Raw genomic sequence first — 14967 nt, forward strand, 5'->3', positions numbered from 1 at the left:
GATTTAACAAATACTTTACAAGTTCATTAGGGTTTTTCAATGGGGCAGTGTTAGGTGGAATTCATAACTCTTGCTCCTAAGACATCAGTGTACATTGGAGTATTTTAGGCCTACATGTATAATTCTAACCAAAAGAAATGAATTTGCTGGGACATCTTTCTCACTCTCTTTGGATCCTGCTTGTGTCCTCCACCAGATTGTAACAATTTTAAATTGTTTCATTATGGGCATGGTTTCTCTTCATGTCTGATAATGATAAAGTACATTTCAACTCATATTAAACTTTAATAGGTTGTCTGCAGTCATTTTGCATATCTTTTGCTTTCAGCTAGTTATACATTTCATAAGTTATATATCTTACTGCCTAGAGGAAAAGTTATTTTTTGCCTAGTCTTTTTATTCTTTCTGGCATGGATTTCTCTTTTGGTCTTAAAAGTAGCAAAACAACCTTTGTATTCAGAACTTGGTGGGTATGATTGCCAATATAATGAGTCTAGTTTATAGATACAGTTCCAGAGTATTATACAAAGCAGTCAGCTGGATACATGAGAGCTCCAAAAAGTATGACTCCTTTGTCAACCAGGCTAACCAAAAATAGGTTGTGTAGAAAAGAAAGCTCTGCTTCGAAAAGTCTATGTATTTTCATGGCAATATGATTTGATAACTTCCTAACACGTCATCTATATTTCAAATAATTCTCTATGTTAATTAGTTGACAATGGCAGTATCCATATTGTGGGTGTGAATCATGGCCAATAGAGCAGTGTCATGGGTTTTATTTTCCTCCAACATCTTATTATGAAAAATTCAAACATACAGAAAAATGGAAAGAGTAGTATAATGAACTCTTATTTACCCTATGCCTAGATGCAACAGTTTTAAGATTTTGCTATATTTGTTTATTTACATATGAATACATGTGGTATGTGTGTGTCTGATTTTGAACTATTTGAAAGTAAGTGAAAGATATGAAACTTTGTCCTTAAATCCTTCAGGAGACATCTCCTGGGGGGTATAGCTCAGGGGGAGGAGCATTTGCAGAATACATCTAAGAGTAAGGACATTCTTTGACATACATTTAAAAATTATTTTATGATTTTCTTTACTGATAAATGTGGTTAAATTCTTATCGTCACTTCCCCTCTATTTCTGATCTTGCTCATCCAGTCTGTTCCTAAATTTTTTTTTCCCAGAAGAAAAGAAAAAGATGATGAGTTCTCTAACATGCAAAATTGTGCTTGTTTCTTATTGTGGGTAAGATTCTAGAATAGATTATTAGGTGATCTGTGAGCGCCAAGATGAGGAAGAGGTGATCACCAGCAAAACTGGGAACAATTCTTTCTTCCCCCCTCACTTTATTTCCTAGTAGATCCTTGTATCAGGGAAATGCGATAAATGTTTGGTCTCCACTGAAGCAGTTGACTTGTATATTACTTGTAGATAGTGTGGAGATCCATGTAACTCAGGGAGGTTTGTGATGTCTCTGATTTCAGCGCTGCACTGCTTAGAATTTTAACGAATGCGTTAGTTAACGCTTTAGGGAACATACGTGATCTTGAAATGGGTAAATATCCCTAAAGAGAGAGGGAGGGAGAATATGTTGGATGGCAGACTCACTAAGAATCAGTATCTAGTAAATAGATAGTATGTGTTTATTTAAAATAAATATTCATAAAATGGAGCAAAGAATAACTTCTGTGCTATACACTTTTCTAGGGATATTTTATCAATAAGTATCATAATGCATACATATTGAGTTCTTGGGTAATAATAAAAAGCTACTGGGCATCTTTATCAGTGGAAGTCTTTAGCTTCTAAATTTAACTTTTCCATATTTTTCTTATAACTTCGGAGAGTTATACTACATGGTACTCTGAGCACACCTCTTTTTAGCTTAAATTTTTTTTCTGTTGTTATACAAGTAGTATCTGCTCATGGACAAAAAGATTAATATTTTAGTGTATCGTATCAAATCTCTTTATGTCCTTGTATACTCATTTTTTCCAATAAACATGAGATAACACCATGTATATTGTTTTTTAATGTTTTCTGTTTATACATTCTGAATACTTTTCTATTAATATAACTTATTCATTATATTTATTTTCTTGTCTTATTGAAACAGTGAATTTGTTTGTGATCCATCTGAATACTTTATGTGAATTGAAATGTGATTTATGATGGTATAGAAATCTAAAAATACAAATACCCTATATAGTTAAAAGTTTTAAAATTGTGGTATAATATATATAACATAAAATGTCATTTTAACCATTTTTACTGTACAGTTCAGTAGCATTAATGACATTCATAATTGTGTGCAACCATCACTGCTGTGTATTTCTTTTATGTTTAATCATTCCAAACAAACTTTGTATCCATTAACCGATAATTCTCCACTTCCTTCTCCCCTCAGCCTCTGATAACCTCTAATTTACTTTCTGTCTTTATGAATTTGCCTATTCTAGATATTTCATATAACTGAAATCATATAATATTTGTACTTTTGTGTCCAGTTAATTTTACTTAGCATAATGTTTTCAAGGTTCATCCATGTTGTAGCACGTATCAGAACTTTGCTCCTTTTTATGGCTGAATAATATTCTACTTTACTGGATGGATTTATTTGTCTGTTGATGGATACTTGGGTTGTTTCCATCTTTTGGCTGTTGTGAATAATGCTGCTATGAACATTGGGATACAAGTACCTGTTCAAGTCCCTGCTTTCAATTATTTTGGGTATATACCTAGGATTGGCATCTCTGAGTCATATCTTAACTGTGTTTAACTTTTTGAGGAACCCACACAGAGTTTTAACATTAAAAATAATTTATCAAATGTCATTTGCATAAGGTACTATACTGTGCACCATGCAGAATACGTATCAGAGAGATGGCTGGTATAAGAATCTAGATGTGTTTGATGCAGCTTGTTTTCTTTAGTGCCTGCAGGAGTGCTGTGTAAGTAGCAGATAGAAGCTCAGAAAAATATGTGGAATAGATTACAATGTAACTGTAGCTTTGTGTTTTATTTATACTAACACCCATTCTCCCTCCACATTTTCCAAGCAAGGCTTGGTAGAACCATTAACAAAAAATAAACACATCTCTACTTGGGCTGTCCCTGGGGCATACTGCATAGAGTTGCCCATGTGAGAAGCAGCTCAAATGTTAATTGGCACCTGAAATTTGGAAAGGATGCCTGTATGGCTTAAGATTTGGGGTGCATACTTGAAAACCTTTCTCTCTCTCTGTCTTGTATCTTAATGTATGTATCATTCCTCTTCTGACAGGTGGTCACCTGGGCCCCTGGTACCTGTTTCAGGAGCTCTGGAGGATAACAGCTTATTTCCCTGAGATGCCTCCTAAGATCTCCTCCCCCTAAATTTTGTTAAGTCAAACACACTCCAAATTTGGTGACACAATAACAAACAGGCATTCAATTTATTGATGTTTCCTTCTAAAGTTTATGTAAATTCAGTTATTTTCCATCTAGAGCAGAGGTTAGCAGACTGTGTGGGCCAAATCAGGTTTGTTTTTGCACAGCCCATGGTGAATTTTACAGTTTTAAAGATTGTTAAAGAAAAATAAAGAACATGTGACAGGGAATGTATGTGGCCTAAAAAGGCTAAAATATTTACTTTTTGACATTTTATGAAAAAAGTTTGCCCACCCCTGGTCCAGAGTCTTATTCTATTACATTAGTTTGATGTGTGAGAGTATATCTGTGTCAACATGGCAATTAAAAAATTATTGAATTGGGCTTCCCTGGTGGCGCAAGTGGTTGAGAGTCCGCCTGCTGATGCAGGGGACACGGGTTTGTGCCCTGGTCCAGGAAGATCCCACATGCCGCGGAGCGGCTAGGCCCGTGAGCCATGGCTGCTGAGCCTGTGCGTCCGGAGCCTGTGCTTCACAATGGGAGAGGCCACAACAGTGAGAGGCCCACGTACCACAAAAAAAAAAAAAAAAAAAAGAATGTAGTCACAATTGAAATTTTGAAAAGAATTTTAAGATTATGGTTTACGATGGCTTGTTGCAGTGATCTGGGAATCAGAGTTGGGGTTTTGTTTCTGACAGTTACTGATTTACTGGGTTATAGTTTAGCAGTTTTTTTTTTTTTACTGGTTCATTAAATACATTTAAAACTCTTTGGAAAGAAAGCATCTGGAAAGTGTGAAAGCAATTCAGAATCATGTTTGCATGTATTAAGTGCCTATATGTACATGTTGTAATGAGGAATATTACATAATAAGGATGGAGTAGTAAAGACATTGTATTTAGTTTTATTTTAAAGGGGTTAAAAGATATTTTTCGTATATTTTATGTACTTATATTCTAATTTTTTTACCTAAACTTCTGAGAATATATTTAGATAGACCATGTAGCCTAGATATTTCTTACATTTAATGTAAGCACAATCCACTTAATACCATGGTAATAACTGAAAATTTTAATACCCATTGTTTTACTGGCAGTAATACCTCAGGTAGTTGACCAGAGCCTTCGTGTTTATCTAAGAATACTTTGTAATTCTACTTTTCCTGTGATTTTTCTGGGCTTTTACAAAGCGAGGATCAATTGTGTTTACTGAAATTAGAATTCTATCATGTGGGGATTTGTTGAAAGCTGGGAAGTCCCTTAAGAAGTCTGACTCATCTTCACCTCTTCTTTCAGCTTGCAGCTGTTTGTGATGTATTTGTGGAAAACTATGTCCCTGGCAAATTGTCTGCAATGGGGCTGGGCTATGAAGATATAGACGTGGTAGCGCCTCACGTGGTCTACTGTTCCATCACAGGTATCTCAGCACCACACCCTCGTCAGTGGCGAGGTTTTCCAGTTTCTGTGTCTTTTTCTGTATATAAGAAACCTCGCGCTTGAGGTGCTTCTGCTCTCCCTCCCTGCCGAGCCATTTTAGGTTGTTGAAAATTAATCACTAAAGAACATTAACCTAAATGAACATTTTTCATATTTCTTCTGTGAATTGTCTGCCTGTAGTTTTGCCAATTTTTCTACTGATATTTCACAAATACTGACAAGGTACTATTATTAAATATATGTAGAATTACAGGTGAAATATTAATTGGCTTTGAGATAACATAGGATCTCAGCATACTGCTTCAATATATTCAAAAGTGCTAAAGCCAACTGAAGGAAAAGAGTGCTATGAAGTCTTTTAGATTGTTCAGCCCTTGATGGTGAACTCTGTGTGTGTGTTTGTGTGTGTATAAGTATGTCTTTAGGCTAAAGGGAAAAAAGTGATTGTATTATCTTTACATAGTTTATAAGCACTTAGCTATTAATTAGGAATACAGTATTAAAAAGTTATTCTTAAAATAGAAAGTTACATTAATAGCTTTTGTCAGAATAATTTATAAGATTTTCAGATTTTATTAATTCATCCACCAAATATTTACTGCAGACCTGTGATCTCCCAGGCAGTATTCTAAGCTTCTGAGATACAGCAATGAATAACACATATCTATGCTCTTCAGCAGATTTACATTCTAGGTTAGGGAGATAGATAGTAAATAAGTAAACACATTCTTTTGTGTTTGTATTTGAGTGCAGTAGTGATAAGGTCAAAAGAGAAAAACTAAACAGGGCAAGGGGGATGAGGTTAGGAGGGTCTATTTTATACTGGGAGGTGAGACAAGTCTTCATTGATAAAGGGGACATTTAAGCCGACACCTGAATGAAGTAAAGGAGTGAATCGTATCATTATTGGCAATGAGAGTTTCGGGCAAGGGGAACAGCAAGTGCAAAGGACCTGGGGCAAGACTGTGTTGGGCCTGTTTGAGGACCAGCAAGGATGGCTGAAACAGAGTGAGTGAGGGGGAATGTAGTAGGAAGAAAATCAGGGAGATAATGGTTAGTAAGATGATGGTTAGTAAGGGCTTGTGGGCTGCTCTTAAGGAATTAGGCTTTTACTTCGAGTAAGATTGTAAGCTAATGGAGAGTTTTAAGCAGAGGAATGATGCGACCTGACATTTTTAAAAGGATCACTCTAGCTACTGTGTTAAGAATAGACGGTCGAGGACAAGGGTAGTGGGAGAACAATTACGAAGCTATTGACATAGTCCAGGCTACAGATGATGGGGGCTTGAATTAGAGTAGCAGTGGTCGAGGTCGTTAAAGAGTGATAGAATTCTGAATGTTTTCGAGAAAAGGGGGTAAGGTTTGCAGATGGATGAGATGTGAGTATAAGAGAAAGACTAGAGTTAAGGATGACTGTAGGGTTTTGGCCTGAGCGATTAGAAGAATTGTTGTTTACAGAGTCGAGTAGGACTGTGGAAAGAAGCTTTGGGAGGGAGAACATCACGTTTGGACTTGGAATGTCAAGTCCAAGTCTAGCCTGAAATGTAGAGTAAGGGCTTGGATCTAAGAGTCAGGAGATGTAAAATTTTATAGTTATGAGCAAGTACATGGTATTTGAAGGCTGTATTTGATCTTTTACAGAGTGAGTGTAGATAGAAAAAGGAGAGTCTGAGTGGCTGAGCCTGATGCACTCCCATGAGTAGATGTTTAGGAGACAATGATGACACAGTGAAGGAAGTCGTGAAGGAATCGTCAGTGAGATGGGAGGAGAACCCGGAGGCGAAGTGAGGAAAGGGTTTATTTTCATAGACAGTTGAAGCAGAAAAGCATAAAGCATAAAGCACCTATGGACCTGAATTACTCGCATCTCCTAAATGCACCACACTCGCTCTCACGGCAGAGCCTTTACACACGATGTTCCCATTGCTTGGAACACTAATCCCCTGCCTCACCTGGTAACTCTGTCTTTGTCCTTTAGATCTCACCTTGGATGTCATTGCTTCTGTGCAGACTTTTTCTCTCGATCCCTGAAGACTGGGTTGGCTGTTGTCTACCATATTTTACTCTTTACTTGTCTGTCTCCCCCACTATCCTTCAGGCTCTTGTTCAGCACACGATATAGAGCACATGGGAGTTTCTTACCTCATGAATGAATAATCAGAACTTGGCTAAAGAGTTTTTAATAGTTGCCTCTTTTTTTTTTTTTTTTTTTGCATTCTACTTTTCAGAGATAAGTGTAAGTGGTAAATGTTATGTTTACATTTTCCAAAGAAACTTTAAGAGGATAGCCTGGGGTTAGGGCATAGTTGGCCTCATCTGTTATTTCTTATGTAGTTCGTCCATAGCACTAATGTAATGATCATTGCTTTAAGGTACCAAAGGAGTCCGTACCATGAAGTAAATATTCACTTATTGTTACTAGGTCCCTATGCATTAGGTTTTTTCCTAAGGCAGTAAGGGAACGAGTACATTTAAAAAATATTTTAAAAGGGAACCAAACAAAAACTTTACTCCTTATATTTCAGTAAATTTATCTTAAAATAGGTATCTGAAAATCTTGTTTTACTATAAAAGCCACAAAAATGTTATCTTAAAAATCTTTGTTATTCGTAAAATTATAAGAACCAAAATACTCCTATTTCTGTGCATTCAGGTTAATTGAGATATTATAATACTTTGACTGTGACACATTTCTTTAGTATAAGTAGTGCTTTTCGTGGTGTAATTGTCTTTGTGGTGGTATTTTCATATAAAATAAGCTATAATTGCAATATTTGGACAATTGTTATTATTTTAGATTTAGATCAAAGAGCCCAGTGATCATTAACTTCTCTACTGAACAGCACGAGAGATAGGTTCTGGACATAGTAGATCTTTGCCACTAGATCTGACTCTTTTTCAGATGTACTATTATATAGATCTGTAATCACACTTTTGTTTTTGTGTCTGGGTATCAAATACTTATATGTGTGTGAGAGAGGGAGAGATTTTTCCTTAGAATCTCACAATCTAATGGAAATGCTGAGGTTTAAAATATTAAAATAGGTGAACTATTATCTTCTGAATTACCCTATAACCATAAGAATTCTGCATAACTAACAAATGCAAAATCTTACATGACAGTAAGTATTTATTTCTCATTGTCATAAATGTGGATTGGCTGGGATTCAGCTGATCTAGACTCGTTAGGTTTGGCTCCAAGTTGCAGGTCTGTTCTGCACCTGTCTTACACTCCTTGGACCAGTGGCTACCAAGTACGTGTTCTCCTCATAGTGAAAGGCAAGAGCACAAGAGAACAAACTTAATCTCACAAGCACGTTTAAAGCCTCTCTCTGCTCACATCACATCTGCTAGTATTCATTTGGTCAAGGCAAGTCATATGGCCAAGCCTAATACCAAGAGGTGGTTAAATATAATACTCTAGTGGCAGGAACTACAAAGTCGCATTGAAAAGGGCATGGGATCCGGGAAGGGTGAAGATTGGGAATAATAATGTATTTCATCACATCACCCAGCTAAATGAAATGCTAATCCACTTGGGAAGCCTCACACTTCCTCAAAGTTTCACATCTGTATCTAACTACAGTTAGAATCAAAAGTTTTTCTGGGCCTTGTCTTATGACTGGAGAATCTCTTTTAAGTTTTCTTCCAGTTCTCAGATCCTGTATTAACATTTTAGTGTGGCAAAGGCCCTTAGAGATAGATTATAGTTCTCAGTAGTTCTCAGCTAAGGGGAAAATGGGAGTATCATATGCTTTTTGGTAATAGCGATGGGGCATGAAGGGGTGATGGGGAGAGGCATATGTAGTCTGAAAAAGCAGCCCTCTTTATTCCGTAATCCTGTGTATCTCCACCTCCTGACAATCGTTAGAAAAACGTTCACACAGCTCTCTCTTCTTTATTACTGATAAGGAAACAGACCCAGAACAGCTGAGGGACCTAAGGTCACACAGCTATTTAACGGCGAATGGGTTTAAAACTCAGGCTTCTTGACTTGGTATTAAGTGCTTCTAGGCTTTCTCTGTTTAGACATGTATCATTGTTAAGTGATGACATGGACTTTGTGATTACAAGACACTGAACAGGTCTCCTTGAGAATATATATTTTTGTTATTCTCTTTCATTTGTTGTGGATCATATTGGCAGCGGTGGGAGTCATGAACAGAGTTGCTCATCAGGGAGTCTAAATTTCAACAGATTCTTTTGGAAGCAGCCGTCATTTGTGAGTCATGAGTTTGTGTGTATCTAAAGCAAGGGCCATCTCTCCTTTTTTAGAAGTTTGATATTCTTGGTAATCAATGCTTGTTTTTTTTAATAAGACTGATTAGATCAGTCTAAAGTTGCACATGTTATTATTGGGGTCCTAGACTTTCCTGATGTTTCCCAGTGGTATTGATGTCTTGTCAGTGCTTTCCAAGCCCAAATAGTCTGTTCTCACTCACATGTTGCCCTTACTGCTGAGAGTAACCTTGGAGTGGTTGGGAGTTTAATGCATTCTGACCGTTGTGTGGCTGAGACTGCCTCAGTCTGTGAAATCTGGTCTACAGGACAAAACTGCTACACTGATCACAAGGGAGGAAGGACCCTATTATTTTTATTAGCACGGTCCTCTTGTCATTTCAGAAGAAGCTGAGTGTGAACATTAGGGGGCAGTGTTTAAAAAGCTATCAGTAGAATTCACTACGAATTCCTTTTTGAGCAAACTGTAGTGTTTCCTGTGTACCACTGGGTGGAGAGAATCTCTGAAGGGACATATCTATATTTTTTCAAAGTATATTTTTTTCAAAGTGACCATTCTCTACCTTTCTTTACTTTTAGAAGTACAATGATATTTTCCTTAGCAATTTAATTTAAACTTTTATCTTCTTTCCTTCATGTCTTCTGTGCATGTTATTAATTATATACACTTAGCAATAAGAATGCTACCACATTTTAAAGAATTTACTTTTTTTCTTCATGTTAACTTCATTACTCTTTCTTTCTAAAAGGATAAACATTACATTATGTTATTGACTAAACTAATTTTGTGGTAGGAACATTGTGTTTACCCTTGAAATAAAATTTCTCGTCTTTTTTTTAAGGAAAGTAGTTTGCAAAGCAGTTTTTTAATTTTTGAGAACAAGTTACAAAAGATGATATACAGAATGATATTATTCATACAGAGTTAAAATTATATAAAATATATATTTTTTGGTAGTTTACTCGTATGTGATTAAAATATAAAAATATTCGTAGTAATGAAAAATACTAAACTCAAGAGAATGATTACGCCTGGAGCATGGGGAGGGAGGGAAGGGGGACAGGGATACACACAGGACTTCAGCTATATTTGCCAAATAGCCAACTGGCAGATGCATGAGTATTTGTTATGTTATTCTGTATACCCTTATTTATTTATTTATTTTTGGCTGTATTGGGTCTTCGTTGCTGTGCATGGGCTTTCTCTAGTTGCAGCGAGCGGGGTCTACTCTTTGTTGCGGTGCGTGGGCTTCTCACTGTAGTGGCTTCTCTTGTTGCGGAGTGTGGGCTCAGTAGTTGTGGCACACGGGCTCAGTAGTTGTGGCTCGCAGGCTCTAGAGTGCAGGCTCAGTAGTTGTGGCGCACGGGCTTAGTTGCTCCGCGGCATGTGGGATCTTCCTGGACCAGGGCTCGAACCCGTGTCCCCTACATCCACCAGGGAAGCCCCATTCTGAATACCGTTTTATGCTTGAAATAACAACAGCAAATGATTCAGAAATGCCCAAATTGTCCCTTCCTTTCTCATTCCTTTCCTTTGTCTGCCCCTCACCCCCACCACTCCAGCACATGTTTCTTGAGCTTCTGTAGATTCCTGGCTTTGTGGAGTGTACAGAGTGAACAATGCAGACATGGTTCCTGCCTTTAAGGAGCTTACAGCTTAGTGTGAGAGACACTTCATAAACAGGTTAAGAAGAGAGCATGGCATGTACTAACAAGTTGTGCTGTCATGAAAGCATCAAACAGGGTACTGCGGTAGAGATTAGTAGAGCAGGGGATGCATAAGTAAATGGGATGGTCAAGGAAGTCCTTTCTGGGGAGGTAACATTTAATAGACTTAAAGTATGAGAAGGAGCCAGCCATGCAAAGAGCAAGGGGAGGAGCGATTCAGGCAGAGAACACCACGTGCAGAGGTAGGAAAGATCTAGCTACCTTTAAAGGCCTAAGAGAAAGCCAGTGTGCCTAGGATACCAATAACTGGGAACAGCATGCTTGAGAAGACACTGCATAGAGGTGTGCAAGTGCCATGGTGTGCTGAAAGGGGTTTGAGCAGTAGAGGGATATGATTCAAATTATATCAAAAATGATCTTTGAAAGAGGTGGAAATCGAATACTGATTGTCTCATTGAAGAATTTCGTTATAAACATTGGTCTTGACATAAGGTTCATGTTTGAGAGAGTAGCTATTAAGATAAAATTTCTTTAGATTACTAAAGGCTCCCATGGTGTTTCAGAGTCAATAACAGAGAACGATGAGCCCAGATGGATATGGCAAATCATCTAGCAACTGCATCCAACACTATATCATGGCAACGATAATACAAAACAAAACACTGCTGCACTTGGATTCTTATGGAGTGAGTTCGTCTGTGTATATGTATATTTTCATCATTTTATACATATTCACCACATAACCATGTCTTTTAAAAAAGAATAATTAGAAGTCTGCCTGCACTCTAAACCCATAAAAATTTTGAAGGGGAGAAAAACAAGAAAGAAAGGGAGGGAAGGAGGGAAGAAGGAAAGGAAGGAAAGAAGGAAGGAAGGAAAGAAGGGAGGGAGAGAGGGAGTGAGGAAGGAAGGAAGGGAGGGATGAAGGAAGAAAGAGAAAGAATCAGAACTAAGTCAAATGGAATAACAATGTGCAAGTTTTTTTTAACCTCTAAAAATAATAGTCCAGTTTAGTTCATTAAGCATCATTTCTAGATTGAATAAACAATCAGTTACAGACACGACATTAAAAGAGGTCCTCACAGTCAAAATAACTGGAAACTACTGGTCTAAATTATAGATGTCTCTGTTGTCTCCCCTTCTAGCAGAACATTTTTTTGCCCAGAATTTTAGAGTGTTGTGGTCATCTGTCCAACTTTATGGTCCGTGATCCCTAGCAAAAGTGTGGTTTAACATATTTACCATTTTGTACCAAACTCATAGTTTAATCAATGACACCGTCTCTGCAGGGGAAGAGAAACTTAGCACATAAATACAAGATTTCAAAGCACAGCCCGTAAAACTAAGGACTGAGATTGTATTTTGTCTGTAGACATGGATGGACTCCAGAAAGTGACTTTATGGCTTCATTTTATCCCCCAAGGGCATAATCTTTTTATCTTTAAATACTTCTTTTTACCCTTACACATATAACAGATGTGTTACACAAGTTGGACTCAGTGGAGTGTAAGCAGAAACTTTACTCTTTCCCACCCTACCTCTGCAAACCTGCACTCTTGACTCATTTTCCTTGCTCATTGGTGAAATCCCAGGAAAGTCCTACAGACTTTTTTTCCGATTATTTTATTTCAAGTATTACAAATTCCAGTCCAATCTAAAATCAAAACTTCAGACTGTTGCACAATTTATGACTTTTCCCTTTCTCCAACTTGTCCTGACTTCCTGGAAACTTGAAGAGTATGTGTGTGTGTGTGTGTGTGTGTGTGTGTGTGTGTGTGTGTGCGCGCGCGCGCGCGCGCGTGTGTGTGTGTGTGTTGGAAGAGGATAGTCAGTTTCTTCATTCCTCCATGATCCATCTCTTCCCTGTTGCTAGCTTCTCTTTGTGATTGTTTCAGAGTCAGGCCCTCATAGGGAAGAGAGTGAGTTAATGGGTATAAAAGAGCTTCTGCTTGATGGGGGTAGTTGGGCACTGCATTGCAGCCTACTGTGTGCCTGAAGCTCAGTTGGTGGCAAATTGTCCTATGGGGAGCTTTGTAGGCTTTTCAGAGACTTTAGACTGTAGCTCTCCCTCTTTAGTCCTTGGCTTTGTGCAGTCTTATGTATACAGAGGCCACCTGTTCAGGTCAAGGTCACTTTGTCCTATAGGCAGCCCTCATGGATAGAATTCCTTTTTTAATTTTTGTAATTTTTTAATTGCAGTATAGTTGATTTACCATGTTGTGTTAGTGTAAGGTGTACAGCAAAGTGAGTCAGTTACGTGTGTGTGTGTGTGTGTGTATATATATATGTATTCTTTTTCACAGTCTTTTCTGTTATAGGAACATTCCATTATTAGTACAAGATATTGAGTAGAGTTCCCTGTGCTCTACAGTAGGTCCTTGTTGATGATCTATTTTATATACAGTAGTGTGTGTATGTTAATAGAATTCCCTTTACGATGAACTAGTTCTACTCTCCTGTTGGCCCACTTAGCCCATGGGGAAAACTCGTTCTTGCTCTTCCTCAGCATTGGGAGTGAAGTTTACTCCCAAATCTTTTAGTTCTGCTGCCTTTCACTGATGTAACCATAGTCTCTTGCTTTTGGTACTTTTTTAGGCATGTGTCCAGTCATTATGTACTTTCATATTCCTAAACTATAGGCCCAGACCTCAGATGCTTTTTTTGAAGTGTCCCTCATGTGGCTTGAAGTAAAGAGGAAGCAGCTTGACTCTACCCTATGGCAGGGTGAAATGCACAGCATGCCGACAACTCTTTCTTTTCTTTTTTAAAATTTATTTTATTGAAGTATAGTTGTTTTACAATGTTCGGTTAATTTCTGCTGAGCAGCAAAGTGATTCAGTTATACATATATGTACATTCTTTTTCATATTCTTTTTCATTACGGTTTATCACAAGATATTGAATATAGTTCCCTGTGCTATTACAGTAGGACCTTGTTGTTTATCCATTCTCTATATAATATTTTACATCTGCTAATCCCAAACTCCCAATCCTTTCCTCCCCCACCCCCCTCCCCCTTGACAACCACAAGTCTGTTCTCTATGTCTGTGAGTCTGTTTCTGTTTTGTAGGAAAGTTCATTTGTGTCATATTTTTTATTTATTTTATTTTTTCTTTTTTAATATTCTTATTGGAGTATAATTGCTTTACAATGTTGTGTTAGTTTCTGCTGTATAACTCCTTTTTTTTAACATATTTATTGGAGTACAATTGCCTTACAATGGTGTGTTAGTTTCTGCTTTATAACAAAGTGTATCAGTTATACCTATACATATGTCCCATATCTCTTCCCTCTTGCGTCTCCCTCCCTCCCACCCTCCCTATCCCATCCCTCTAGGTCGTCAGGAAGCACAGAGCTGATCTCCCTGTGCTATGCGGCTGCTTCCCACTAGCTATCTATTTGACGTTTGGTAGTGTATATATGTCCATGCCACTCCCTCACTTTGTCCCAGCTTACCCTTCCCCTCCCCATATCCTCAAGTCCGTTCTCTAGTAGGTCTATGTCTTTATTCCTGTCTTACCCCTAGGTTATTCATGACCTTTTTTTTTTTTTAGATTCCATATATATGTGTTAGCATATGGTATTTGTTTTTCTCTTTCTGACTGACTTCACTCTGTATGACAGACTCTAGGTCCATCCACCTCACTACAAATAACTCAATTTCGTTTCTTTTTATGGCTGAGTAATATTCCATTGTATATATGTGCCACATCTTCTTTATCCATTCATCTGTTGATGGACACTTAGGTTGCTTCCATGTCCTGGCTATTGTAAATAGAGCTGCAATGAACATTTTGGTACATGACTCTTTTTGAATTATGGTTTTCTCCGGGTATATGCCCAGTAGTGGGATAGCTGGGTCGTATGGTAGTTCTATTTGTAGTTTTTTAAGGAACCTCCATACTGTTCTCCATAGTGGCTTTATCAATTTATGTTCCCACCAACAGTGCAAGAGGGTTCCCTTTTCTCCACACCCTCTCCAGCATTTATTGTTTGTAGATATTTTGATGATGGCCATTCTGACCAGTGTGAGATGATATCTCATTGTAGTTTTGATTTGCATTTCTCTAATGATTAATGATGTTGAGCATTCTTTCATGTGTTTGTTGGCATAAACCCATGCACATATGGTCACCTTATCTTTGATAAAGGAGGCAAGAATATACAGTGGAGAAAAGACAGTCTCTTCAATAAGTGGTGCTGGGAAAACTGGACAGCCACATGTAAAAGAATGAAATTAGAACAC

The 14967-nt window shown here is 37.6% G+C and overlaps 1 protein-coding gene across 4 annotated transcripts in view; it reads left to right on the forward strand.

The window, feature by feature from the left end:
• Positions 1 to 14967, forward strand: part of SUGCT (succinyl-CoA:glutarate-CoA transferase) — a 793918-nt gene that overhangs the window by 25442 nt on the left and 753509 nt on the right. For all 4 annotated transcript variants that reach the window (XM_089917071.1, XM_089917070.1, XM_022593044.2 and 1 more), the window contains one exon: positions 4674 to 4794. In XM_089917071.1, the coding sequence (XP_089773197.1) occupies positions 4674 to 4794 (121 nt within the window). The remainder of the gene's footprint in view (positions 1 to 4673; positions 4795 to 14967) is intronic.

The sequence above is a fragment of the Delphinapterus leucas genome, chromosome 9 (genome assembly GCF_059928025.1).
Source record: "Delphinapterus leucas isolate spDelLeu-1000000601 "Yukka" chromosome 9, BTC_Dleu_Yukka2, whole genome shotgun sequence".
Classification (NCBI taxonomy): Eukaryota; Metazoa; Chordata; class Mammalia; order Artiodactyla; family Monodontidae; genus Delphinapterus; species Delphinapterus leucas.